Consider the following 27,941-nt stretch of genomic DNA (forward strand, 5'->3'; position numbering starts at 1 on the left):
AGGTTTGCTTACCAGGTGAATATCGGCCACGCGCGGAGTCGTGGACTGCCCGGTGGCGCCATCAGCTGAAGCGACGTCAGAGTGGCGTCAGACTCGTTTCGTCGTCCGTTTGCATAATTCACATCCATACCTGGGAGACCATCCGGGGCGCGTCATATCTGTGTGTGGACCATCCGTGTTTCGTTACCATCCAGAAGTAACGTGTGTCTGTGTGTTTCATTGCTCCAACCGGACCGTCTCTGAATGTGCATTACATCTTCAGCGCGGCTGACGGGAATCATTTTTGTGACATTGACCATCACCATCATTAGCATCGATTAGAAGGCAGGCACCTTAATCGCGTTCGGTGCAAAAAGTTATCCTCCCGAGAGGACAGGAGTGTTTGTTGATCACGTTGATCAGCAGTGTTTCGTTCGGGGAACAGGACATCGTATTAAAGTTTCAAGAACTCTGTGTGTGTATGTGTATCTAGGAATAGTAACTTATTAAAAAGGCGTCAGTAGATTCTTTTCCAAGAAATGACAAATCAACCAAAAGTTTAACGTCCAAAACACTTACTACGTTCGCATTATAAGAGGCATTCCCTCCCCAATAGAGTTACAAAAAGCCGAAAATTGTTAATATCCTACGCAACCGCAGCGCGTTGTGTGGTTCTGAGCCAAACCCGGTGCCGGAGGGTTTCGAACGTTAAGCGTAGCAAACATGTTCATCGAAGAGGACATTCAGTAAGTAGAGGCGCCGTTCTGGGCGGCGGTTGGTTTTCCCATGCGTTCAAATTTGTTAACAATCTCTTCTTTTGCCTTAACTGTTTTGATTTTTCCGTGTTCGCTTTTCTTTTCTCTCTACTCTGTACTAAGTGTAGAATTGAAGTATTATTTTCCACAAACCTAACACACACACACGTTTTTAACAGTGAGAGAGATGAAGCGATTCCTCGCCATACTAATCGTTTCTTTCTTTAACCCCTTCTTCGTCTACTTTTAGCTTAACGTTGCATGATAAACTCAGAAAACTGTAAGAACCCACAGTTTTCAGTCGATGTCGCGTGTTTTGTTAGTTCTATCGATTTTTGTTGAGGTGCATGTGTTCCTCACTGTTTCTCGTATTGTTCACGGCTAGAAGTATCACCAAAATGTAGTGCATAAGCTTAATTTGGTAGCAGTAGATCTATCGCTTTGAAACATCCGTCACATAAGATCACACACATCACACGATGTTTCATTCGCGGGGACAGCGGCTGTTTTGCACCCGGCCGGCAAGTGTTGACAAGAACTGAACCATAAAACGTCTTCGAACCGTGTTTGGGGGAGCTTATCACGGGTTCGAGTTCAGCTTATCGGTTACCAGTCACCGAGAGTCACACTCACAGAGTTTCTTTACTCATCGATGTTTGCGCGGTTCCAAAGGTTGCTGCGCCCGGTGTTGCAATCGGGATTCCATGCATTAGCAGCTGCCAGGGTTTCCCAAAACGTGTCCGATATGCTATCTGTGTTGCTGCATAATCCTCATTCATCCGGACGTCGGTCCGAAGCCCAGTAGATAAAAACACACGCATGCCGAGTGACGGTAGAAACGGATGCACCTCGTCGTATGCCGGCTTCGTTATCGGTCAAACGGGTGCTTCCGACTGCCGCGCATAATCAATGCAATCCTTACGCACGGAGCGCACTCCCCGGCGGGTCGAAGTCCAGTCACGATTGACTTGACGAAAATCGACGTTGCCGCCTGTTGATGATAGGCTCGTATCAGCTCAGCTATCATGGCACAGTTCCAAGGAGTCTAGTCCACAATAAAGTTAAGCAATAGGGATACCGCTACAAAGCAACCCGAAGAATGGAGCTCAAGTTGCCATGGTGCCCGGTTTTCCGGTTCGGATTTTTATCTCGAGCGGGGCGGGTACTTTCTATTTACCGGTTTCTGGGGGATTTTTTAAGCTCTCTGCTGGCGCAGAATTGATCCGTGTCCTTGGGGGCGTAAATCGCAACCCCATCGTTGCTGCCGCTACTCTAATCCCAGCAAGATATGAATTCGACATTCTTTCGTTTTTTTAATTTCGTTGCGCTGTTCGATAACTGATTGGAGGAAGACAATCGCACGAGGATTTTTTTAAAATTTCATTACATAACATACACAAGAGCGCCATAAACATTTCCGGAGGGCACTGCTTTGTAATGGCGCTCATTGCGACGGCCATCGGTAAAAGAACAAAAAAATGCCAAATCAATCTTCACTTTCTGGTCCCTAATCTTGGTGTCGGTCAGTTGGCTTTGCATTATTTTCACCGGGCTGCGTTCGGGTAATCTTATCGAAGTTGGCCGACAGAGTCCGCCCGAAGTAAACGCGCAGCCGAAGTGGCTGGTGCGGGAGGTTATCGGCTTAAAACAACACGCCTTAGTTACACCGTTCCAATCGTAGGTTTGCGTCTTTCGCCATCAAATTGACCCAGTCCTAATCCTGGTCTTCCTTTGCATGCCTTTTGGGACTGTTGCCGGATCTATGGCACGCATGTCCTTGGAAGCTGTGTTCGATTTGCAAATTTTTTCCTCCAAGAACTCCAAGCTAGCAGAACATTACTGGCGCCCTCAAGAACCGGATGTCGTGAATAGTCGGCCCAAGAGCAGCAGCAGCAGAGTTGCTGTGAGTTTTGCCAGTTATGTCCGATAAGATTCTGACTGATAAATTTTGTTGCACACCCCCTTCGCCATATTATCGCGTTATCTGTCTCTCTCTCTCTGTCTATCACTCTTTATCGCTACAGTATGTGGTTGATGATGTGGCTCTTCTGTGGTCAACTCTTGCCATAGCGGCGCCCTCCTTGAACGTGAACTTGGAGTGCCTTTTTATGTTTGTGCCGGTGGAGGTGCAACGCTCAGTTCGTGGTTCTGCTCGTTCCGGTGCGGTGGAGTTTCTGCTAGTGGTCCCCGGTGTTGTGCGGTAGTTGTTTCTGGTTGCAGTTGCAGTACCGGTTGTAGTGTGTGTTGTGTACCGTGCCCAGTAGCGAAAAGTTTTTCTTATACATTCCGAGTTTTGGGTTGACTGCGCTCTGACCACCCAGCAGCAACAAACACACGATGGTTCGGCAAAAGTAAGGCGCTGTTGAGAAGTGTTCTTAGTTGGCGGTGATGATAATTTTTGTTTCTAGGCAGATATACAAAGAGAGCGAAAAAGAGAGAGGCGTAATGAGCATAATGCACGTACACATTGTTGGGCCCCCGGGTCAGAGCCATCTTTAAGTGGTGCTTGAAGAAAATTTTGCATTGCTAGACAGAGGGTAGTCCGTCTGATACACTAACATCCATATAACTTATCATTCATGACGCTGCTTAACAAAATTAGTTTACGTTTCTATTTTATTTATAGTTTTTGTTTCACATTGCACGACGTTTTTTTCTTCAAATATCTCAATAGTTATGAAATCGAAACCTTTACAAACTAACGGGCTTTTGAACTAATTTCCTACACTCTCACCATGACAGCATGGAGAGCGTCTGGGTGCAGACGGCCATCGGGGCGATCAAGATCATCTCGATGGTGTACGACATCATCACGATGCCGATCTACCTAGTCATCCAGCGACCATGGAAGCGACGGCAGCTGGCACGGCGTGTGAAGGTAAGTGGACAGACCTCAGAGGATCAGTTTCCGAATCTTGGAATGTCAAAGAACTGCTCGGACACACGACGCAAAATGACGATGCTGGTGGCGCTACTTAGGCGCTTAAGCGGGGGCCATAACTCCGAGTGTAATCCTCCTTTCCTGCGAAGTTAAGCTTCACGTTTGACGCATGAACATTCTTTTATTTTGCTGTTACATATGACTCGCCGCCCCGGCGCTTATCTGAAAGTGTAACATTATCTATGTTTCGCCCGGCGTTTTGGCTTATCATCATCAACCGCGCGCACACTGCATCTCGGCCTTTTGAGCTTCTGGCGGGTTTGCAATGTGCAAAACAACGTTTTATCTCAATTTCAAGCACATTAACTACTGCTGCGAGGTTTTTACTACTAACCCCTCTGGCGTACACGCAACAGGTGGCCGCCAGCTCTGCCGCATAGCAGAGTAGAGAACTCCATTGATGTGTGGTGGGGTGGTCCACTAGTTGCCCTAGCAATGCTGGCCACTTCCCCCACCATTGGCCGCGAAAGGGTGCGCGTGTTTTGTGCGATAACATCGTACGATACTATGTAACCGTGACCATAGCCCCCCGGAGTAAGGGTTTGCTTGGAAGTTTCGCAAATTATTCCGTTCCGTTCCAGCCACGGGTCGGTGCCGACGTCTCGATGGTGGTCGTGGTTAAAATTGCACGCAAATATATTGATGGTTTCGATCCATATAGAGAAGCTTAGGGCAGCTGGAGAGGGCACACGGGCGGCACCAGGAAGGTGGTAAAAAAAATTATATAAAAGAATTTAGATTAAAAGGGGCCTAATGTTTATGTCACTTCTCGCACCAAAGAGATAAAACAGAACCGGACCACGATAACTTCTAGAATCGGCTTTCGATAAACAATTCATTAGCACCTTCGGGCGGTTGAGATACGAACCGAACCGCGCTTGGCTTGGATTAACAATAGTATCGCGAAATTAGATTAATTTCTACTGCCGATAAAGTGCGCCACTGTGCCGCGCGGGGCTACGACAGAGATTGCGGTCCGTTCGGCGAAAGTTATTGATCAATGTGCTTTGTGCTTTCCAGGCAAAGATCGTTCAACAGGATGACACGTCCGTCACATACCGCACCCTCAACTCCCCGGGCGAGATGCACGTCAAAATGTTGCAGAACAACATCGACACGCTCGAGCGGATGTTTAACTTCGTGACGAAGGTGCACACGACCAAGCGGTGCATCGGGACGCGCCAGATCCTGAGCGAGGAGGACGAGATGCAGCCGAACGGCCGGATGTTCAAGAAGTTCCGCATGGGCGACTACCAGTGGCGCAACTTCATCGAAACGGAGCATGCGGCCGCCTGCTTCGGACGTGGTTTGCGCGAGCTTGGCCAGCAGCCGAAGCAGAACATCGTGATATTTGCCGAAACGCGTGCCGAGTGGATGATCGCGGCCCACGGTTGCTTCAAGCAGAACATGCCCGTGGTGACGATCTACGCGACGCTCGGCGACGATGGCGTGGCGCACGGGATCAACGAGACGGAAGTGACGACGGTGATCACCTCGCACGAGCTGCTACCGAAGTTCAAGACCGTGCTGAGCGTGACGCCAAACGTGAAGAAGATCATCTTCATGGAGGACCAGCTGCACCCGACGGAGACGACCGGTTTTAAGGAGGGCGTCGAGATCATTCCCTTCAGCAAGGTGATCGAGAAGGGCAGTGCCAGCAAAATCCGTAAGTAGAGTGGCGATTGGGAGGGATGATCGTGGTCGTGGTCTCATTGTTGGTCACTCTTGTCTCCCTTGCAGCTGGTTCATCACCGACCGCTGACGATACCGCCATCATCATGTACACATCCGGCTCGACCGGCACCCCGAAGGGTGTCCTGCTGTCGCACGCCAACTGCATCGGCACGATGAAGAACTTCTGTGATATCTTTAAAATCTACCCGGACGATGTGCTGATCGGATTCCTCCCGTTGGCGCACGTTTTCGAGCTGCTGGCCGAGAGTGTTTGCCTGCTGACGGGCGTCCCGATCGGCTACTCGACGCCCCTCACGCTGATCGACTCGAGCAGCAAGGTGATGAAGGGCTCGAAGGGTGACGCATCGGTACTGCGGCCAACCTGCATGACGTCCGTTCCGGTATGACCCACGCCAAAGTGTTCCATCTTCCATAACTAATCTACTTTTTCGGACTGGCTGTGGCCCTTTTTACAGCTCATCTTGGACCGAATTTCCAAGGGTATCAACGATAAGGTGAACGCCGAGGCCCCGATGAAAAAGGCGTTCTTCAAGTTTGCCTACAACTACAAATCGAAGTGGTGTGCACGCGGCTTCCAGACGCCACTGCTGGACAAGTAAGTTTCCCGCCTGTTTTAATCAACTTGAAACATTTTAGCCTACAAGTTTTAGGTATTTGTCACAAGGAAAAATAATTAACCGGTTCGAATGTTTTTTTCCACGTTTACCCCTAGAATACTGTTCAAAAAGATTGCTAAACTGCTTGGCGGTCGGATTCGTAGCATTCTGTCCGGTGGTGCCCCGCTGGCGCCCGATACCCACGAACAAATCAAGCTCTGCCTGTGCGTCGACGTGATTCAAGGTTACGGTTTGACGGAAACCACCGCCGGCGCGGCAGTTATGGACAGTAAGTACTAACGCGCGGAGCGTTATGAACGCATGACTCATTTTGCTACGTGGCTCCCCTGTTTCAGAATGGGAGATGGAGTACAGCCGGGTCGGAGCACCGTCATCGAGTAACGACATCCGATTGATCAACTGGGAAGAGGGCAACTATCGTGTCACGAACAAACCGTACCCGCAGGGAGAGATCGTCGTCGGCGGCACCACGGTGTCGAAGGGCTACTACAAGCTGCCCGGCAAAACGGAGGAAGAGTTCTTCGAGGAGGACGGCCAACGGTGGTTCCGCACCGGGGACGTCGGTGAGGTGCATCCCGATGGAGCGCTGAAAATTATCGGTACGGGAAGCAGAAAGCCACTAATGGCCCCCGGTGCGATCGGTGTAATTGAGTTTGCCATTTATTTTGTCTCTATTTTCCAATGCAGATCGTAAGAAGGATTTGGTGAAGCTACAGGCGGGAGAGTACGTATCGCTGGGCAAGGTAGAATCGGAGCTGAAAACGTGCCCCGTCGTCGAGAACATTTGCGTGTATGGTGACTCGACGAAGAATTACACCGTGTCGCTGATCGTTCCGAACCCGAAGCACCTGGAGGATATTGCCGAACGCTTGGACATCCGTGGCGTCGAGTTCGAGGCGCTGTGCGCCAATCCAAAGGTCGAGAAAGCCGTCCTACAGGAACTGGCTGAACACGGTCGCAAATGTAGGTGTTTCGGTGCCGGTTTTACCAACCGTTCTTTACCACTGTCGCATTGTTTGTTGCAGGCAAACTGCACCGCAGCGAAATCCCTGCCGCAGTGCATCTGTGTAAGGACATGTGGACGCCCGATATGGGCCTGGTGACGGCTGCCTTCAAGCTGAAGCGAAAGGACATCCAGGAGCGGTATCAGGCGGAAATCAACAAGATGTACGCGTCGTAGACTGGAGTGCGCCAAATACTTCCCAAACGAGCGAAAGGAACAAAATCAACACAATCCACGCGATAGTCTGCTTCTCGCATAGAGGGACGCAATCGAGGGGTTGAGGAGGAGGATCACTTTGAGCATTCATCACTGTACACTAGGACACTCTTTACATCGGATAAGGGAACGCGAACTCGACACAAAGCAAATGCGCGCGCGCGCCACGTTGCAGGTGGTTTTGGAAGGTCGGGAACTGTGCATCGTTTTCTTCCCCAATATCTTCCGGCACCGTTCGGGTTGAGACGTGGCCTATGTGGCGGAGGTTGTCAAATTAACAGCCTTTGCTTAGCGGACAGAATACAGAGCGATATGAACGATGAAGGAACCGCAGCCAAAAAAAGGAAAAAAAACACAAGAGAAAGGGACAAAAAGGATCCGCAACCGACACATGCTCTATGCACTCCGCAGGCGCTTGCACGCTAGTCGAACCACTTCGACTGAGACAGACTTTAGATTTATATTTTCCATCGGTTTTTCACTTATTATCGTTCTTTTCTATTTTTTGTTACCTATTATTAATATCATTATTATCGTTTTGTGGCGATCAGCTTTACTTCTGATGGATACCAATGTTTTCGGTATGTTTGTGCTGTTTGAGACTAAATGTGGGAGAAATAAGACGCGGTTGTGCGCCAACGTCCATTTGAATTTGTTTTATGTTCCAATTGTATCGCTGCCCAAAAAAGCTTGCCTTTTGGGCTTGTGAACAGCACCTAGACAGGGACCGAAAAATGGAAAAATGTTCCAAACATGGCTCGACATAACGCTCCGCTCCGCGTAGGATACTGGTGAAGCGCGACGCCAGCAATAACCACCCCAATTTCAGCTGAAAGTGTACCGCAGTAACCCTCCGATCGGTCTGTTTCGTTCGGCGACTGTTTGGCAAAACATCGGCACTCGGGCAGCATGTAGATAGATGTGGGTGCTTTTATGCTTTTCTTAGCATATTTCATTTCATTTTTTCGCCTAGCCGCGTGCAGGTTCATAAGGTAGTTAGGGAAGAGACTTATACGAAAGCATGAGAGGATTAGACAAATGATATTTAAAAACACAATAAAGAATCACAAAATTATCCACTCTTTTCCACTTTTCTCTTGCTTTCCCTCATCTGCGCGCTCTATCTCTGTGACTAACCGGTTTGCCTTTCCTTTCTCTTGTTGTTTCCAATTAACTCATGTATTGATTTTTCTCATCAAATCTTCTCATTAGCCGTAACATTCATCCAAACATCATGCCGAAGCAACAGAAAAGCGTAGAACGCCAGGATGGATCAGTGTTTCTGTAATAAATTATTGTTACTGTAAAGTAGTTTAAGTAAAGATTTCGTGCGACTTGAACCGACGATATATCTGGCCACTCGATATCACGAATAAATCGCACGATAAGATAGGGACGGTAGCAAAGATGCTTAATTAAATTGGGAATATAGAATCGGTAAACGGAGCACTGCGCTGGTGACTGCAGGATATCAGTTTTTCTACTTAAGTTATATGTATAAGAATGGTGTAATTTACGTACTTGTTGAACGGGATCAGGCGAGCAAAAGCGAGTCGAGCGATATTGAGTCGATCGACGCAAAACAGGGCCGGGAAATGGTGGCACCGAGCGAGTTCCTATGCATCCGAAGGAAGATCCAATCAGCAAACATTGTAAATAGGATCCCACAGAGCGCACTGGCACGGAAAGGCGTGCCAGGATTTCATCATTGTTAGTCGGATAATTGCACTGTTTTTTTCTTAGTAAATATTTTCAAAGATTTAGTAGAAGAAAGCGTATGCGTAATGCCGTATTTTAACGGTAGTCCAGCCTATGGGAGTAGCCTAATATTGGGGAGAGCATTAAAGAGCAGCAAATTGGCAACTAGGCGTACATAGTAAAATATGAAATCACAATACTTGAACAAAACGGAAACGGTAATGGGAGAACATTCGGGAACCAGCATTCGTTTTCTGAGAGTCTGATTAGATAAGACATATTTAGATGCTCACCCGTGCGTATAACCAGCAGAGTCAGCAGAGGGCTAACATCAAGTAGGAAGGGCCAGGGACAAAAGAATCACGACGTAATAAAGTGAAATAAAACGTGCTTAGTTAAAGATGGGAAAACAATAAAGTTAACTAACTATCCAACAGGTGTCTATTATTTAATCGTACAAAATTATGTGCGCACAGTCAAATCCTTTTTGTTTCTTAATAATATAAAAAATCCGATAACAAATCAGCCCAACACGTTTTGGTTTCCCTGTTAAATAATGGTTTTACAGAAGCCAAAATTGAAGCGCTTCTCAGCCATGAGCCACCCTGTATCGTGGCGGCCTGCTTTGTATTTTGAAATATAGATGGCGCGGTTGTACACTTGCTGAACATTCAAGATCGCAACGGCAGCAGTTGGTTTTACATTTAATTCAAATTAAAATAAAATCTGGCCTCCTTCCAATGATCAAAAAAATAAATCACATGCCATTAGAGAATCATGCCATTTAATTCTTGATTGACGTGTTAAACGTTGGATTAATTAAAAATAAATACGCATCGGCAAATACGTGCCAGTAAAAGAAATCGCACCACGGCATGGTGTTTGCATTACTTTACCATCCTGGTACAGTAGCGTTGTGGCGCAATTCGGGTTTCTGTGGTTCTGGTGCTGGTGCTTGGCCGACCGCCACCATCGGCACGCGGTGCGGTTAATTGAACGGGCTTTTTTGACACACTCTCCCCGGGCCGGCCGCCCTGCAGTTGATTACACCGTATAATTGCTCGATAAAATCTATTATCCGTCCCGAAAATGGGCGTACGGCGTTGTGGCCACGATGGTGGAACGTGGACGAGGATAATTTGTTGCCGAAGGCTGACGGTGTCCGTGGTGGTGCTGGTGGTGGTGGCGTGATTGCAGTTCTCATGTGTTCTCATCAGGCGCGCAGTCATCATGTTTAAACGAGGGTAAAAATGACCGGCCGTTCGAGGCCGGTGTTTGATGTTTGGCGACCGCCACCAGAAAGGGGCGGTGTCGGGGGCCGCGCCATCGGACCACGTGATGGTCGTCGGTTCACCGGTGAGCCCCGAAATTGTCCATCCATCCAGCCCGTTCAGCGCCGTGATGCTTTCCGTGATGTGATTTTGCGTGTTTGGAACCGATTGCTTGTCCCGTACGGAACGCGTTTGTCCGTTTTTTTCGGTTCGTTTTTCCGAATCGGGCCTTTGATCTGGTCCGAGGATCGAGGGCAGGTCAGTGAACCCGTCCCAGTGTACCCTTCAATTTCCGAAACCAGGCGGTGGGTGATGATTAAAACAATTCCCCCCTATTCCCGCGGAAAAAATGCGTCACGATGGTCACTTTTCACCGCCATCGATCCGGGTGGAAGATCCAATTTCGGTCCCCAATTATTCTGGCTGCCGCGCATAATTCCTATCCATCGCGGCAGCTCGGCCTCAGCCACGGCCTACACGGGCGCAATAAAGCAGGGGCAGAGTTTGAGCAAAGTTTTCCGTAATCATAATTCTTCGTCAGGCTTTGGCATGCCCGTTGGTGTCTGGTGTCGGGTATGTTGGCAATTAATTGGCCCGTACATTTGGCATCTGCGCCGGCGTCAGGTGAGAAAAGTTTGATCCTAATTAGTGCAGAACGAGACGCACTGTTCTCGGAATTATCGGTTCTCTCGGTGAGCCTTATTGAGGTTGCTGCCTTAAGAAGAAACTTTTTATGAACGTGTTTAGAAAGAAATAAAATAAATCATTCAGGATTAATGCTGAAACCATTGTCTCGAGGCTTCCAGATTCCGTCGCGTCTGGAAACGTAAAACTCGAAAGCCTAACCACATATATTTCCCATATTCATAAAAGACGCACCGGAAATGTCGCTCCGGGCCCCCGGGCGGACCTCCTTCGACATCGTTTTTTATTACACCACTACACTTGGCTGTGTAGGTCGCCGGTGACGCATCGTGCCCCAGGTAAATGGCGTGTCATCTTCACCCCCGAAGCAGGTGCCGCATACGCAAATCCATCACGTCCCTCAAGCCATAACTCATCGTGTTGCGCAGCACAACCGGAAGTAGCGGAAGTGCGGGCCGCGTCAGGTGTGCGCAAAGCCGGGTGGCTGGTGCGGCACAGTAAACGCCACCGGTCTCGGTCGATTGTCGCGCGTTCTCATTCCGAATTCCGATTCCGTGCGCCGATGAAGCCGAGCCGCGATAAAGTTGTTCGATAGATGCACGATAGGGTGGACAAAACGAATTCGGCGCTGGGACTCCAAACATTAAATGTAAGCCGTTGCGCCTCAACGTGTCGTGGCGCATGTGGATGTTTGCGCGACCCCCCGGCCAACGGTCTTCTGCAACGTTCGCGCAGCGCAAACGCTTCAAACGGGACCAAATCACTGCAGAAGCTTCCATTAGTGATGTCCTCCGGCGGCTACGGCGGCGGCTGCACCGTGGAAGGCAACGGCCCCGGGCGGCCATCGGTGCAGTTTTCGATTTGCATAAATGCTTGCATAAATAATGGACGCATCTGTGACGCCGACGGGGTGGCCATTTCGTGCGCGCCTTGGCCGTGGCCTCACCTTAGACTGATTCATTAAATCGAACATCCCGCCGGCTGGTGGCGGAAGCCTCGAGGGTGGCGGGCTGGCGTAGTCGCGGTCGAACGCGCAGGACAAAGTCTGTCCCGCCAAAGACGCGCAGGCCGACGACCGACCGGATGGAGAACGTTAAACTCAAGAGGAGCACTAGAGGAGCTACGGACTCCTCGGGCTGCAAGCTCTGATCGTCGGCGCACTGATTTATGTCACTTGCTTAGGTAATAAAACGACACAATTTAATTTAGAGAACGGCAATAGAGCGAAATTTACAAATGAATTAGTTACGTTACGTATAGTATTTCCTTCCTCCAACGACAAATCAGTAACAAATAATTGCACTAAACGAAAGGAGATATCCTGTAAATGGTTTGCCTTTAGGCATACCCAACAGATGAAATTTTCGATTTGAAGATGAAAGATTTGAAAGATTTGATGAAAGAAGATTTTCGAGATGAAAGATAAATGAAAAGATAAATAAATAATAATAATATAAATAATAATAACTACATACAACAACTAAACGACCTAGTGATGCCGGGATAAGGCCCCATGAAGTGGAGGAATTACCACAATCTCAGGGATCCGGCATGATGCATGTGTTAACATAATAATAAATACGAATATTTAACTTCAACATTAAAGTGCGCCAATTTATTAGGCTGAACAAACTTCACGTGAACATAATTTAGAGCATAACAGCAGCCCAACCGGGAGTCATCAAACCGACGTGTTGTCGATGGTCATAAAGAGCATAATAAAATTGCCACCGAACCGAACTCCATTTGCGTATGTCAGCAATTTATGTGTCTGCGTTTTCGGAGCGCTATCGTCCGTCACAAAACATGATCTCATCCGAAGAAACGGCAACAACACGACGATGATTGTGATGCCGATTGCGGTGGAAATGAACGAAATTGCCACAAAACTTGTGTAATAATGTTATTTGCGCGGTGGCAAATTGTCACTGCCTCGGAGCGTGAGGAGTTTTAGGAGCACCGCACCAAAAAAACGGCGACGGGCTACAAACTCCGCCGTTGATTGAAACACACTTCTGACAGAGCGTACACATAATTCAACACGCTGCACCAAAACGGGTCGAGGGCCGTGGGGGAGCACCAGAACTTTCTTTCTCCGCCGTCACCGCAATTTAATCATCCCACCGAACGGCCGAAGAACAATGTTCACAACATCGTTAGCGGCACAATTTTCGTTCAATTTCTGCTTTTTATGGCGTCGGTTTTCGGTTTCGGTCTGGTGAAAGATAGAAAAAACCCGAAACAGTAAAACATATTCCATCTAGCAACAGAAAAACACGCTGACGATCGTTGCCCAGGGCAAGCTCTGACATGCACGCTGCTGCGACTGGAAATAATGTTTCCAAAGTTTGTCGCCTGCGAAGGGGAATTATTTTTCCCAAAAACGTACACGTTGATGGGAATCACCCATCATGCGGAAATGTTGTTTCATTTGAAACTCGTTGCCCTCTGAATGTACGGCGTTTTATGCACAGCAAAGCGCATGCAGTAATCCTTCCCGGTGGCCGGTGGACTTTTAGATAGAAACCGGAAATGGAAACGTGGCCGCGTGTTTCCGCTGAAATTGTTGACGCTTTAATTGGAAATCCACCGGGAAACTGCTTGGTTTAGTTATGTTTCTCATCGGTTCGATCTATTCGATTTCAAGTTTCGATACGATTGATGTTTCGAACTTTTTCTAAAATTGATACCAAAAAGAGCATCAAATGGTGCTGGGTCATGTGTTTTCCCGGAAGTGAGTTAGTGTTTTTCGCTGCATTTGTTTGTTTGTTTGTATTTTTTGGGGAAAACTTTTTCCTTTCTAGGCTTTAGAGCCCACCGATGTGGTTTATCTGTGGAAATCAATCTGCAAACGCCATCGATTCGATGGAAGTGTTCGGGCGGACTAGGATTTTCCTCTCCCGAGGCGTAGGATCTATGGGCTCCGGTTTCCAGTTCCAACTTTTCACGAAAAAGCGCAAATCTTTTTGCATTTTATGGATTATTTCTGCACGGACGCAGCCAAGAAAAGTTTGAACGCAGACAAATAAGTTGCCACCGAGGGCTTCCGGTAATTGAATTTGTTGTAGATCACTTTCCCACTCTGCCTCTTGCCAATCCGGTGTCGGTCGGGAAAGTCTGCAAAGTATTGACCAGGAGAGAACTGTTCCGTAATGGGTCAGGTTTGGGGTGATCGGAAGGTGCTTCTGCTCTTGCCGGCGCATGGCTTTCAGCCTTCGTTACGAAACTAATCGGGCGGTTGATTAATATTGATTGATAATGATTTAAATACGGCAGCCAACCGATGGCGGTCTGTCAACTTCGGCGCGGTTGGGATGGGCGTTGAATGGTTCTATTATGGAAATTAATTTAATTTTATCCAACAACTTCGTTAGGTAATCATCACAGCTTTTTATCAATTGATAAGGTTTCGGTCCACTTGCCCATTCAACTCACAAAAAGTTCATTCACACCTTCTATTACGTGATTCGAGTAAGTCGAAGGCTTAGTCGAAAGTTCGAGACTAACTTTGCTGACTGGGATAAGCCACAACTTTTGCTCCGATGGTTAGATCCTTGGAAGGGGTCACAGACACAAGCTGTTGACCGACTCCCACACGACCCTCGTCGGGTTACTCCGAGTAACAAACTCCGGATCGTTCCCGGAACTCTTCATCCAGACTTTCGAGCATCGCTTCCCATCCCATCCCCACTTGAGCCCCTAATTGGTTCTGAGAAACAGAAAATGGCACACCACGCTGCCGCCGACTATTTCTGAGGTCATATTCCCAAATCATCGTCCCCGCGGTGTGCCATCTAACGGTACGTCCTCCTGGGGGATGGGGAGAGGCAGTACTACTATGCTACTGACTGGACGCGCCTAATGCACCGTAATGGGACCTCGCAACGGCAACGTGACCGGCCGGCACGTTCCCGACGATGATGCACTCAGACTGACGGACGCCTTGCTCTTGAATGGGGATGCCTACGACTCGAGAGACCATTAGCCTCGCTCTCTCTGTCTCTTGCCGGTGTCCCGGTGTGTGTCAATGGCCTGTGATCGAGATTCCATTATTCGATCTTCGATTGCATAATTAACGACACCGAGCAAAATGGTGTCTCTCGGGGGGCGCACTCGTTGGTGTTCTCCGCCGAGCCGTTCGCCGGGGTCATAATGCAACCATCACCATTACGGTCGGCGCGCCACGAACTGCAGACAGCCCGCGGGGTTCCACAGCATACCACAGAACATGATAGGAAAATTACTTTTTTACGCCCTCTCGTTCTCGCACACAAACACACACGCAGAAGTATTGTTTGGTTGGACCCTGGGTCGACCTCCGGTGAACCTCTCCGACCGGTGGCTGGCTGACGGTGGCACGCATATGAGAGGCGCACGTGAGGATTCGTGAGGCTGGGTCGGGAACCGGGATCCCCAGGCCGGCTGGCTGGCTGGTGTAGCGGTCAGCGAGGCCATTGACATGAACTTGAGATGCTGACCACACTACCAGCCAGCACCATCATCATCATCGCCGGCTCTTCAGCTCCACGCCCGGGGGGCCGGGGCACAGTAGTTGTGGAAGGGAAATTTGTTTCATTTGTTTCATTTGTTTTCTCCGCAACCGGGCCCGGTTCCCCGCGCGTTTCACATCCCCCGTAGTAAGACCTGGGCACCCGGCGAGGAATCCTTTTCATCCGATCACATTGTTCGATTGGTTCCACCCAATTGCCCGGGCAAGAAATGCGGGTTTGTTGTCTATGCTTCCTACACAGTCTCTTGCAGCCTCCCGGTTCCCCGTCTCTCTCTCTCTGTCTTCTCCGAGTACCTCCAATTGGGGCCCAAAGTGCCAAGTAATACACCTGAATAAGCCGAATGGTTGATATGTAGCTGCGCTGTGTTTGACAGCTCCGGCGGCAGCGGCGTGCAGATGATGACGGGCACCTGTGCCGGGGCTACCTGTGTTAATCAACACCGGTGGATCTGGTTGGTCCAGCCGAATGGGGCCGAGCGTAAAATTGTCTATCGAGAACGAGAGCTCATAAACAATTGGGCGCACCACCCTGTAGGGATTAGCGTGGATTGTTGTGGTCCGGCCCGGCGGCGAAGATTACGATGCCGTGTTTGTGGTGGCCCCGATCATCCGGACGCTGCTGCTCGAAGAACCGGTCGAGCCGGCCAAAGTGTCTCCTCCCGGGTCCGTTGTTGCGTTTACAGTTAGTTTATGATGCGGTCCAAGAATTCGAGTGGCCGCATCGATCGACGGGAGTCGATAAGCCATCGCCGCGGCATCGCCTTATCGTAAATGGCGATGAAGATCCGGAGCGAATGCTCTTGAAATGGACCGGTTGCCACCGGTTCTTCCCGCTGTACGTGTTCGCGAACTTCTAGCCAAAACTAAAAAACCCGAGCGATCGTCGATAGTGAGCTCGCCAGGGCTATAGCCAGGGTTGCTACATCGGAGCAGTCCGCGGCCGCTTGTAAATCGGTCCCTGAACTTCGGGCGCGCCAGTCCGAGGGGCCGTTAGCCGCCACGCACTGGAACACCGACATCTTATTCTAATTAGCAATTTACTTGCGCTGACTGCCCCGTGGCTAGCGCCTTCTATGCCATCGCTAAAGTTCTGGCAACAATACCCCGGGAGGTGGGAGCCCAACGCTGGAAATCTACATCTTACACCGTTCCAGCACTCCGGGCTCTGGGCGGACGTGAAAGGAAAACCGAGAGAACATAAAATTTCAATTTCCCTTACGCCGAACGGCAACCCGAAGTTGCCCACAGCAAATCCGATCGAAGGCACCGCCGATCCGACGAGCAGCGGAGTTTATGCTCCGCGCTGTGTTATGTTGCCCCGAGGGCGAGTTTTATGTTTCCTCCGTTTCTAACAGTGGCCATTGCTTCGCATTTTGTTTTTTTGGCGCATCCAAACGAACTAGCCGCAGATCCAGCAGCAGATGTTCAGCACCAGGTTGGGAGTTATCTGTTCTATCCGACGGGGGTTCCTGAAGATGGTACCGAAAGCTCTGCCCCGATTGGTGGCTAGATCCCCACAATAAAACGTGTGCAACGTCGATTCCGTCAACGATTTGCATAATGGGAGTTTGTGTTTTGCGGCCGATTTTGCCGTCGATTGTGAATACATTTTACACAGTCCACGGTGGGCGCAGAACTTTGTTAGCGCCCAATCGACCCGGATTGGGTCGCTGATTACGTGGCTCAATTGATTACGGGGCTCGGCTAATGATGGGCTCGATGGCTGCGACGGCTGACCATGACAGGTTTCGGTTTCGATAGCAAAAAAGGAACCTTTTATTTCGCTGTTCGCAGCCTAGTCGCGCTATTGTGTTGGTTTTGTTCGATTATTAAATAAATTCTAATGACATAGAAATGAACTTGAAAAAAATCATGAATGTAAATGGAAACCTAAAACATCGAATCGAAACAAGCAGTGCAAGGCCTGAACTTTGTAGGCTAGCGACTGTGGTACTTCCGACTCGACTCGCTCGAGTCGAATCCAAGCCAAATCGAACAACAAAGTTGCCGGGTCAGCCCAAAAAACGATTCGGATTATTTCGAAAATCGTAACAAATGTGGACATCAGCATTTGGGACTATGAAGTGATTGAAACAGGATTGGAAAATAAATATTTTTGTGCTATCACCAATTTGTTATCATTAAATTACAGTAATGTTTATGACGTTGTTTTTATATTTGAAAACTAGATGTTGAGAAACATTATCTCGGAAATATGTATACCTCAGTGCTCCGGCTCAAGCAAATGCAATTATTTCCAACTGGTCCACGACGTTACGCAATCAGCTTAAAAATTATTATCACGAACTGGCTCTACCTAGCGCAAAACTGCCAGGAGTCCTGTGGATAGCGCCGCGCAATACTATAAATTTCCATTTTAACTAAACGAATGCAAACTGGAGCACTAACGAGTTCCGTGGAAAACCTGAGATCGCTTCACGTTGCATGTGGCGTTGTTGGTATTTTGTTTTATGATGTCCCTCGGCAAGCTATCGACTGATGCCTGAGAAACCTCTGTGACGATGAAAGATCCAAAGAAGTTTTTAATTATTTGGTCTATGGTGCAGAGTTTGATCAGTAAACGATGACAAGAAACCGAGCTCAATAAAATGCTCCCCATTTGAAGCGTTCGAATAAAAAATGGTGGAACATTGCCGTGGACCGTCTCCGATTGTGCATTCCTTAGTGGTGGAGCCACCAGCAGTTGTCTGCCGTGATTGTTTGCAATTTTGCCAACACGAATAAAACACGGATACTAACGGTACATCCAACGAAACTCATCAAAACCCGGGAGCTTCGTGATAATCATTTTAAAAATAATAAACATCTTGGACCGTCTTCGGATGGCCTTGGAGCGGCACCGTCGCGGACGACTTTTCGCAACCTAACTTCTATCTCGGACTAAATTTGTTCCTCAAACCGTCCGCTGAGTCCGGGCGGAGCATTAATTTGATTGTCCTTTTTGAACTAAGCCTTTGTTTTGGCCCGCTGGCGGTCGGAGGACGAAGCGCAGGATAGCCGAATAAGCGAGTAGTCTGCGGCACGCTTACTGCAGCCGAATGCAATGCTGGTCCGGTACGGAATTTGTTCACTCCGTTTCATTACTTATGGGCCAAAACACGGTTTTCGAGACAACCAACATGCAGACCAACGCGCAGCAGAAGGTTGGCAACGACAAAACAGTCGTAACGTTCGTGGGTTCGTGGTTTCGTTTTGGGGTAGAAAACTTTGGACTTGCTGTGCCCCACTTACTTTTGAATCTGTTTTGTAATGGTCACGAAGTCAGCCAGACGTTTAAATGCACCTTTTCGTGCACGGTTGCGGTCCAACTGGCAGGTGGACGGGCGGAAACACGGTTCAAACCATCGACTAAGGCAACTTGGCCATTACGGGGTCCTGTTCTGCTACAATGTAACATTACAAAAAGAAGCTCTAAGAAACTGCTCTTGCAACTTATTTATTCTTTATTTCTAAATTTTCTTTGTATAATGACCCCTGTCTGTATGGAAAATCCAAAAGGTTTCCAGAGGTTCCAAAAAAAGGTGCTTTATTAGCATACAGCTCTTCGTTCAGACAAAAACCAGACCGACTTGCAACAGATGGTTCGTTCGTTGACTTTCGGTTTCGAAACGGCCAAAGGCTGTTCGTTTTCGACGGGCCATCGAAAGAGAGCCTCAGCAACGAAAACCCCATCGAATCGCATTCGAACGGACCAAACCGCGGAGCGATTTAATGCTAAACTGTGAGGGGTTCACTTAGCCGTGCCGATCGCACGGTTCGAACCGCCTTGCACTTCGTTGGAACAATAAATTTGAATTCGTTTTCATTCGACGGATCGATATGGAGCGTGGCCGCGGCTTCATGCAGCCCACGGCACGATTTATCTTCCCTTCGTGCCGAAGTGTTGGCCGACGAAGAAGAGGCCAACTTTGGCACGCCAGAACTGAGAAAACACAGTAAGAAAACTTCCACAGCGCATGGGAATCTGGGGCCCACAGTCTTTGAAAGAAATCGAAAAAAAAATCGAAACTCCCAGCGCGAAGGGCGAAGCAAATACAGCCGACCCAACCGAAGACAAGAGGCGCTTGCCGGTCCCGGTAACGGTGCGTTCCCCCGGGGGGGGAGGGAGGGAACTGGCCAGAGAGCGGGGTCCGGTGGGCCACAACACGCGGGAAGAAGAACAGTGACGTCCGTCGCCGAGGGCAAGGGTAGTATTACACGATTTCCAGTTTTCCAGGTCGTTCGTATTTACGCGAGACCGCGAGCTCGCGGCCACGGTCATGGCCAAGTTCATGCTTTGAACCTCCCTCCCGCCCCGTTCTGCCGCCGGGCATGGCGGCGGGTCGTGAGAAGTCAGGCGCTCGGGCATCGGCATCGTATGTCACACCGGAGTCAGAGCGATCGGAGCGGGGAATGGTGAAATGAAGCAGACGCGGCCTGCTCCAGCTTTATGTGTTATGCTCCCGCGGTAATGGTCGGGTTATGCTTCGCGCACTAGTGTCGTGCGAGAGAGTGGTGGCGAATGTTGGTGAAGTTGGAGCCAGGAATCCAGAAGAGGGCGCATACTTTCAGCAACAGCACCGAAGTGAACCTTTAAAAGAAACTAGAAATGAAAGTAAAACTAAAAAGAACATAAAATCACATAAAAACACACATCATTCTGTTATGCAATTGAAACATAACACAAAACACAACTAACACAACCCAGCTTGGTCATTAAATTAGCAAACCGCACGAGACAACTGTAGTGAGTTCGAAAAAAAGTGAACTAAAAGCAGTAAGGAAACATGTAAAAACTAAAACATAATACAGGGTGAGCAAATTAGTGTGCATTTTTTCATTTGGCTATAAAACAAAAACGGCTGAATATTTTTCGATGCTTAAACTTTTATTTGAAAGGTTGATTCCTAACATTTATGTATAAAATACAATTTTGGTTGCAGAAAATTTGGAAATATGAAAAAAATATTTCCAAAGTGGTAGGTCGTCAAATTATTCGTCAAAAGCACATTTCATTGAAGCTCACTTCCACCTCTGTGGCTATGTTAATAAGCACTGTTGTGGTTCGGAAAAGCCATAAATCGTGCAAGACAAGCCAATGCACCCACAACGAATAACTGTTTGGTGCGGATTTTGGCTGATTGGGTTTTCGGCGAAATTGAAGCTGAGAACTTGGACGGCGTTTGGTTTGAACAGGACGGCGCTACGTGCCATACAATAACAGCCACAATCAATATTTATGTTATGCGAACATACCAGCAGCTGTTGACAACCTTAAGACCGATATTCAAAATGCTATTAAGGAAATAGGACCACATACAATCAAAAATGTACTCAAAAATTGGTCGACCGAATAAGCTACTGCCAAGCCAATCGTGGTAAACATTTTACCAAAATTGTTTTACATTAAAAAATGTTAGGAATCAACCTTTCAAATAAAAGTTTAAGCATCGAAAAATATTCAGCCGTTTTTGTTTTATAGCCAAATGAAAAAATGCACACTAATTTGCTCACCCTATAAAAAGAAACAACGAAAGGGAACATGAAACGAAGCGAAAAAATACAAAAATCGATCAACATTTTAGGCAGAGCGCAAACGGACGATCGGGAGCAAGATCGAAGGGCGTTGCATTATGCTAAAAACTCATTTGTTTTATGGCCCGCAGATGGCTGAGGGATGTCCACGACGAGAAACCGAGGGCTCGAAGTTGCACAAAGGAATGCCACTGCCGGCAGCATGCAGAGGTAAGATGCAGAGCGCTGCGCGAGCGAAAACTGGATCTGGAGGACTCTAGGGCTCGCGGGAAGATGCGCTTCCTTTGGGTGCCCGCTCCGCCTGAACACCCGACGACGACGACGACGACGTCGAGCAACGAGAAGGTTCCAGGGTCTGTGTCTGTGTGTGCGCGCGCGTGTGTGGTTTTTTTGAACCCGCAAACTAATCGATTGCAACCCCAAGGGCTCGAGGGTTCGAGTCCGGTTTTGCAGATTCCTCCCAGGAGTCGCCGATGCTCCGTGTCCGTTTGCCGCGTCGTGCGGTATGTTGTGAAGTTTAATGACTTGACCAGTGAGGCTTATGCTCGCACCCGATGCCCCAAAACGGACCGTGCTCCACACACTCCCGGAGGTCCCTTCGCTCGGTTTGCCTCGTCTCGAGTTCTCCGGTTCTTCTGGGGCTTTCGTTCGCCTTAGGGTGGGTTCGTTTACGCGGCGAAGAGTTTACGGGCGCACTTGGACCGCATGTTGGACCAGTCGATGTTCCTTAGCTTGCAGGTCCTGTTTTTCGCTTTCGCCACAGCCCGGCGGTTAGGTTTTTATTCTCGCCACCGACTGGCGCGCGGGTTTCGTTTTCGTTTGTGCGATGGGTGCGAAACACTAATTACGTCGGCATTCGGCACGGACCCGTCTACCCACCGTCGGCATTAATCGGTTTCTGTCAAGATTCAGGCCTCACCAGACCGAGGCCTGTCTCGTCCGGATTGATTGATTCGTCCAACCGATCCGCTCCCCCTAAACGGGCCACACCAGCAGAAGCCAGATTTTGTGGCCAAAACGAATGCCCAAATTTAAATCATCCTCCGTGGCCACCTTCGTACAGGATGGCACAAACATCGTGTGCGGAATTGCGGACGGACTTAAGAACTCGCAGCGAAGACGACACCCGGAACAGACCGCCTGCCCTATCACGAAATAATGATGTTTGGAAACGTGACGGGACACGGCGCCATACTTTCGGTTCCCAGCTTCCCGAGCGAACGCTTCCGCTGCTGGTCGGTGTGACAAATCTTCGTTAGAGTTTTACGGTGGGCCGGGTTTCGCTGACTTGGCATTGCCGTTGGTATTTGAGTGAGTTGGCACATCTTTCGAGAGACGAGGGCGTAAGAATTTCCGACCGGCAACGATTCACTCTCATCGTGACAAAACACACTGGGGCTGAATGTTTTGATCAGTTCTTAAAATCGATAGACGACGAAAGTCTGGAGAATTGTTGAACCAGAAATAATGTTCGCTGTGAAAACAACATAAGACGTTTTAGCAAAGGAGAATGGAGGCTATGAGTACTTTCAGATTTATCTTACCATCTTGAAACTAGATAGTTGGTAATTTTTGAACAGTTAGCTCGCAAAAAAGTTCCCCAAAAATGTAAAAATTATTACCATGAACGAAGAAATTTTTGTATAATTGAGAGCTTTAAATAAAAATGACTGTTGAAGAATGCATTTTGGAAAGTTAAATCTTTTGCCCTTTTTAAGTTCGCAACTTTTGTGAAAGCCTGTTTAATGGTTTGCTAATACTCGTGTCACCCGAATGAGGTCCATGGATTTGTTTGAAGCTGGTAGCAGCTGCCGTCTACGGACAGATTGGCGTGTAATGTGTATCGATTTTTGTGCTCCGAGACTCATTCCTCGTTACATCCTTCCTCGGTGAAAGGATTACGTTTTACATTTTCCCTCGATGGGATTACCTAATTCGATCATAACATTAATGAACTATTACTTCAACAAAGAAGGACGCTGGCTTCGGGCATCTGTAAATTTGTGTTCAATCGCTCCAAGTGTTTCAGTGGACTGCTGGAACCGGAACAGCATCGAATACATAAAACATTCCCTTAAGGCTCAGTAGTAAACATAAACTGCTCGGTTCGACAACAAACTGTTGCCGGCCCCGGCGTTCCCGTGGGGGACATGATTCAAACACCTTGTCCCGGGGAACCTAAAGCCCGGTCCTACCAACATTGGTCGTGCTCCCAAATGACAGGTTTTTGTGCCGAACCATTTGCTGATTAATGGTGTTGTTTAGTGAGCTGGTAATAAATTATCCCGAACAGTGCGTCTGCGTACGGGAGCGAGGGGAGCATATTTTGTTGGCGTACCGCGGACCGCGGTGCCAGACACTCGTTTTCGACCCGACACTACGGTTGACGATTTTCCGATGAGCTGTGAATGATTTGCAACTTTGTCAGGGACCTGGAGGAACATTCGTAAGGTCTAGCCGACGCCAGGAAAGTGGTTTTTGCTTGAACGCGCTCGCGAACAGCTCGTGGCCAAAGTCGTCGGTGGCTAAAGCCTGCTCGGTGAGAAATTTGCAATACGTCAGGGATTCCGAAGTCGAAGGTTTGGGTTGGTCGCCAGTTTCCGCTTGAAACGAAAGTGAGTGATCAAATAGTATACCTTGACGTGTAAACACAAGAGACCGCTCAGTGGATACCTTTTACAGTCAATAGTTGACACAGGAGTATGTATTGGTGGCTTTCCTAAAAAGAACTTTTCGGACCGTTACGAAAATTAGAAGAAACCTAGACATAGATGTATTGCATAGAGTAGGGATTATTTTAGTGGCGATGATATAAATTTAGAAGAATAAAGAAGGATGTTTCGAGTTGAAAGCGAGTTCTCGATATTTGTTGACCAAAGTAGCAGATGCCTTCTGCAGCTAACAAAATGTATTAATAACAAGAAACATTTAATCATAAACATTTGGATTTAAAACAAAAAAATTCTCTCCCAATTCTGTTAAGACTTTGCGCGCAGACATCCGACGTCGAAGCGACCGAACTACCCGCAACTGTTGTCGTTGTCGTGGCCCGGCGGTTTGATCGGGTTTGTTGTGAAACGTTTATTGCCCGCGGCCGGCTCAGAAAAGCCCCCGCAGATTCTGCACGCGCTAGATTCGTTCCGCGCCGATCGACATACTTTTTGCATTAATCTGTGCGGCATGCGCGCCTGATTGGCGCTGAATGCTGTAAATCAGCGATCGGTGATCGGAGTGCGAACCCTCTTGGTCTCCCAGGGGCTGGTGTGGTCCTTTCCGGCTTGATGAAGACAAGACATGCCGACGGATCGGATGGCGGATGGCGAGCACAGGTCAGCTCGCGTCCGCCGTCAGATTAAGCCGCGAGCCCTTTCGGGGCGTGCGATGATGCAGCAAATGCAGCTCTCCGTGCTTCACTCCATGACCTCCGCCGGTAGGGTCACCGTTGCCGTCACTCTGCCACCCTCCCATCCTCTCGGTTGGATTCTTTCAAAGGGTGCAGAAAGGAGCAAAAACTCTGGTGGCCGCTCAATAGTCCGACCGGCGTCTACGGGTAGAAGAAAATGCTCTCGGGCCAGGTGACCAGGTTGCGGCGGTCGGTTGCTAGCAGCGGGCCGTGGTCAGTCGGATCCATAATTGGAGTGCATTCTGTAGCCCCGTCTGCCGGGAACTTAGAACGCAGCCGGGGCCCATGTACAGGCAGATAGCCATCGCCGAAGGGCTAATGGTGGAGATTTGCTCTATTCATCGTTGCACTATTATGCAGCAAAAGAACTGCGCCCCACCCCCGGCTCTGCACAGCTCTCCTTGCTCGCTTTTCTTTTGCTCCGGTCCGGCCCCCGGTAGCCTGGGCCTTCGTCGGTGGTGAATAAATTTAAATTGCTTATAATCGGATAAGCATAATAAATAAAGCGATTCTGCTGCCGTTGCTGGAGCCTGCGCCCTGGGCCCGGTAGGACCGCGCGCTAAACGACAAGGGAAACGGAAAACAAAAAGGGCGCACTCTCGCGTGGAGAGCGCATAAAATGTATCGCAAAAAGAGCAGCAGGAGCACGCTGGAAGATGCTGCATCCGTCCGGCCAAAGTGGGGACCCGGATTGACACGGTGATTCGATCACAGCCCAACAACGCGGGACCCACCTCATACATCATGGCGGCAAAAGGGCACTTTTCTACCGCTTCCTTAATCGCTGTAATTACCACCCCGGCCCGGCCTGGCCCGGCCGCGGTCCGGTTCGGCGAGGAAGATTTATCGAGCCCGGACCGCGGCCAAGAATGTGCGGTGCGGTGCGTCCGTTCCGGCCGAACCTCCAGAACCTCGGCGAACCTTGCCGGGCTCGCCGATGATTTATTTCGCGCAGCGATCTTCGCCGGCGATCGTCCGGTGGCCGGAAAATGACAATCAACCCACGGCAACAGATTGGCAGCAGCATCGTCGTCGTCGTCGTCGTCGAAGCCGCTGGAGCCACACAGTGCGCGACCCGGCGAACCCGCCGATCGGGTTCGTCGCTTGCCGTTGCGGTTGAGTTTTTCGTTCCGTGCGCTCGGGCGAATGACACACGCTGCGCATCGTCGATCGAATCGATTGTGCCGGTTTTGGGTTTGGGTTCCCCGATGACGGATCCCAGGATCGGCAGGAGCGATCGGTGTTGTTTGGGGCCAAATAAGGGCACCTCTTGCGCACCGAACTGGACTGCCTTGGCCGATCCGGCATGCCGGCATGGCGCATAATTGTTCTGTCGGGCCCGCCGGAGTGCCGGGTAATGATGCGCACGGGGCCGAGAGTTATTTATGGGTCTATAAATAGCTCGGCCGCCCGGACTCGATCGCTCGCCGTAGCCCTCCCGTTGCACAGCGTGTACTTACCGTTGCATCTTCGTCGTCCGGCTGGCCGGCGGTTCAGTGACCGCGCGAACGGTAGACCGGGCGGAGGGGGGTCTGGGTGGGCGCACGGCCGCCAGCATTACGACATTATGTGCCTGATGACGATGATTACGATGACGGGCACGGGTTTTGGACGAAGAAGAATCGGACGCTCACGTTCCCACCACCCCACGCGGTACGGTGCTGGACGATGAAATATGGCCCATTCGGGGGACACGGTGAATGATTGGCGAACCCGACGGCCCGAGCCCGAGATGTGTGACAGTCCGGACCATTGACGATCCACCTGGGCCCTGGCGATGGACTGCGGAATATGCGGGGCGACAGGCCGGGGGACAATTTCCGAGAAGACCGGTGCCATCGCCCCGTGCCGGGGCGTAGTGCATCGACATTGTTGCACCGTCCGTCCCGGGCGCTCCGGGTAGGTCAGTTCCGTCTCGCCACTCGCGCTCGCGGTGCTAAGTTGGTGATCGTTAGCGAGGAGCGTTTACGACGAAATCGCCGTGCGTTGCTGAGGGGTCGCCCCCCGGGGGCAAGACCTTTCGGCCGAACCCTTTCGAGATCGCCGATGATGGGCGTCGGAGTTGATTGAGCATTTGATTCGATAATAAGAAGGTCGGCCCGAGCGGGACCGTTTCCCGGTTTGCGTCCCGTGAGGTCAAGATGGGCCAGCAGATGGGTCCCGGCCATTTCCTTGCCCGATAATTGAGCAATTTCACTGTCCCATCCGCCAGCGACCAAAGTAAACATTGTAGTGGTGCTCCGATGAAGATGTTCCAGAGAGCGGAATCCTGTCATCGGCAGTGATTTGCGGTTTGCCAATGGATTATGGTGATCGAAAGACGTATTTTAACATTTTATTCGCTGGTAGTTGTCTGGTGATTGTCGTGACGATAACAACAACTATGAAATAAAGTGTTGATAGCGACCAACCAAGGAACGGTTGATAGCGACCAAGTAAGAAAATGTCCGATTCCAACCTGTGTATCCTGTATGAATGTAACACATGGGATGAAAAGTCTCGGGCCTAACACGTTAGATGACGCTAGTCTCGTTGCATTCTCATCATTTCTAGTTGGTACTTATTAGAGTTTTAATGTTACACTTCTTCTTGGTTTGAAAAAATATCGTTCAAGTGACGCAATGGCTTAAAAAGTGTTATAAGGAAAGTGGAGTCTATCAGAAACAACAATAAAACGTAAGTTGCCTGACTTCAAAAGTGGTCGTAGAGACACCGATGATGCTGAATGCAGTAGCCGTTCAGATGAGGCAGTAACAACAGAAAACTTCATTTTGGAAATTGGGAACATTTATTAAAAACTTTGACATTTACGAAACGGGACGCTGTACGGTTGTCGAGAAGTTTTCTTTCTTAGGCCCGGAACTTTTCATCCAATGTGCTAGCACCAAATGAAAGAGCTTCATTAAAGTAAAATCTCCTAACCGATGCGTGTTTATGATGCTGCTCGTGTTTCCGAAGTCCGGAAACCATTATCACGTCCATCAGACAGTTAGCCCCAGGGCGAGCGAGAAGGGATATCGAAAGCGTGCTTCAGTCGCTGCTCAAGGACCGGGGCCACTAGCAGCTCGTCAGGTTGCCCCGGTTCAAGTAGTTCAAGTTTTCCTTCGGTGTATCGCTGCCGTTGCCTGCCGCAGCCGTGAGAGTTCGAAGTCGGCTTTGTCGGGGATAATATTACACCCGAGCGGTGCGGTATCGCCCGAAAGGATAATGCGATTAGAATACTATCGAGCCGGCGTGCAAACAACGTGCCGCACTGGCGTTCGAGAATAAACCACATTGGAGACCGCCACTCGGCAGTCGGCACAGGATAATTCGATAACCCTTTCAACAGAGACTGGCCCGGACCGAGACTGGGCGCGCTCCGCCAGCAGCCGTGCTCGCTTTAGCCACGCACTACACTTTATAAGCATAGTTTATGGTTTGCCATGGTTTTATGGTGGCATCGAGTCGATTCCTACCAAAAACGGTTACGGCTGCTGGTTGTCCCGGGATGGTGCGTTCTACAAACCGCATGCTAATGAATTCAGTGGGAGACCTTCGGAACTCCCAAGGAGTCGGTTATCTGCCGCAGTCTGTCGAGTCTTCTTGATCATGTTGTACACAGGTGCTGGGCAAATTGATGACACCAACCATGCTGCCGCAAGGTAGCAAATGGTGTTGAGGGCCCGATAAT

The 27,941-nt window shown here is 49.3% G+C and overlaps 1 protein-coding gene across 1 annotated transcript; it reads left to right on the top strand.

The window, feature by feature from the left end:
• On the top strand, positions 1-7,595 carry LOC128273773 (fatty acid CoA ligase Acsl3). The gene is made up of 10 exons (XM_053011812.1): positions 1-15; positions 596-725; positions 3,477-3,612; positions 4,696-5,341; positions 5,416-5,750; positions 5,826-5,965; positions 6,083-6,255; positions 6,323-6,586; positions 6,675-6,950; positions 7,013-7,595. Exons 2-10 carry the CDS (start codon positions 703-705, stop codon positions 7,165-7,167), a joined length of 2,148 nt encoding a protein of 715 aa, XP_052867772.1. The 5' UTR covers positions 1-15; positions 596-702; the 3' UTR covers positions 7,168-7,595.
• Positions 7,596-27,941: the final 20,346 nt, after the last annotated feature.

This window comes from Anopheles cruzii, chromosome 3, assembly GCF_943734635.1.
Source record: "Anopheles cruzii chromosome 3, idAnoCruzAS_RS32_06, whole genome shotgun sequence".
Classification (NCBI taxonomy): domain Eukaryota; kingdom Metazoa; phylum Arthropoda; class Insecta; order Diptera; family Culicidae; genus Anopheles; species Anopheles cruzii.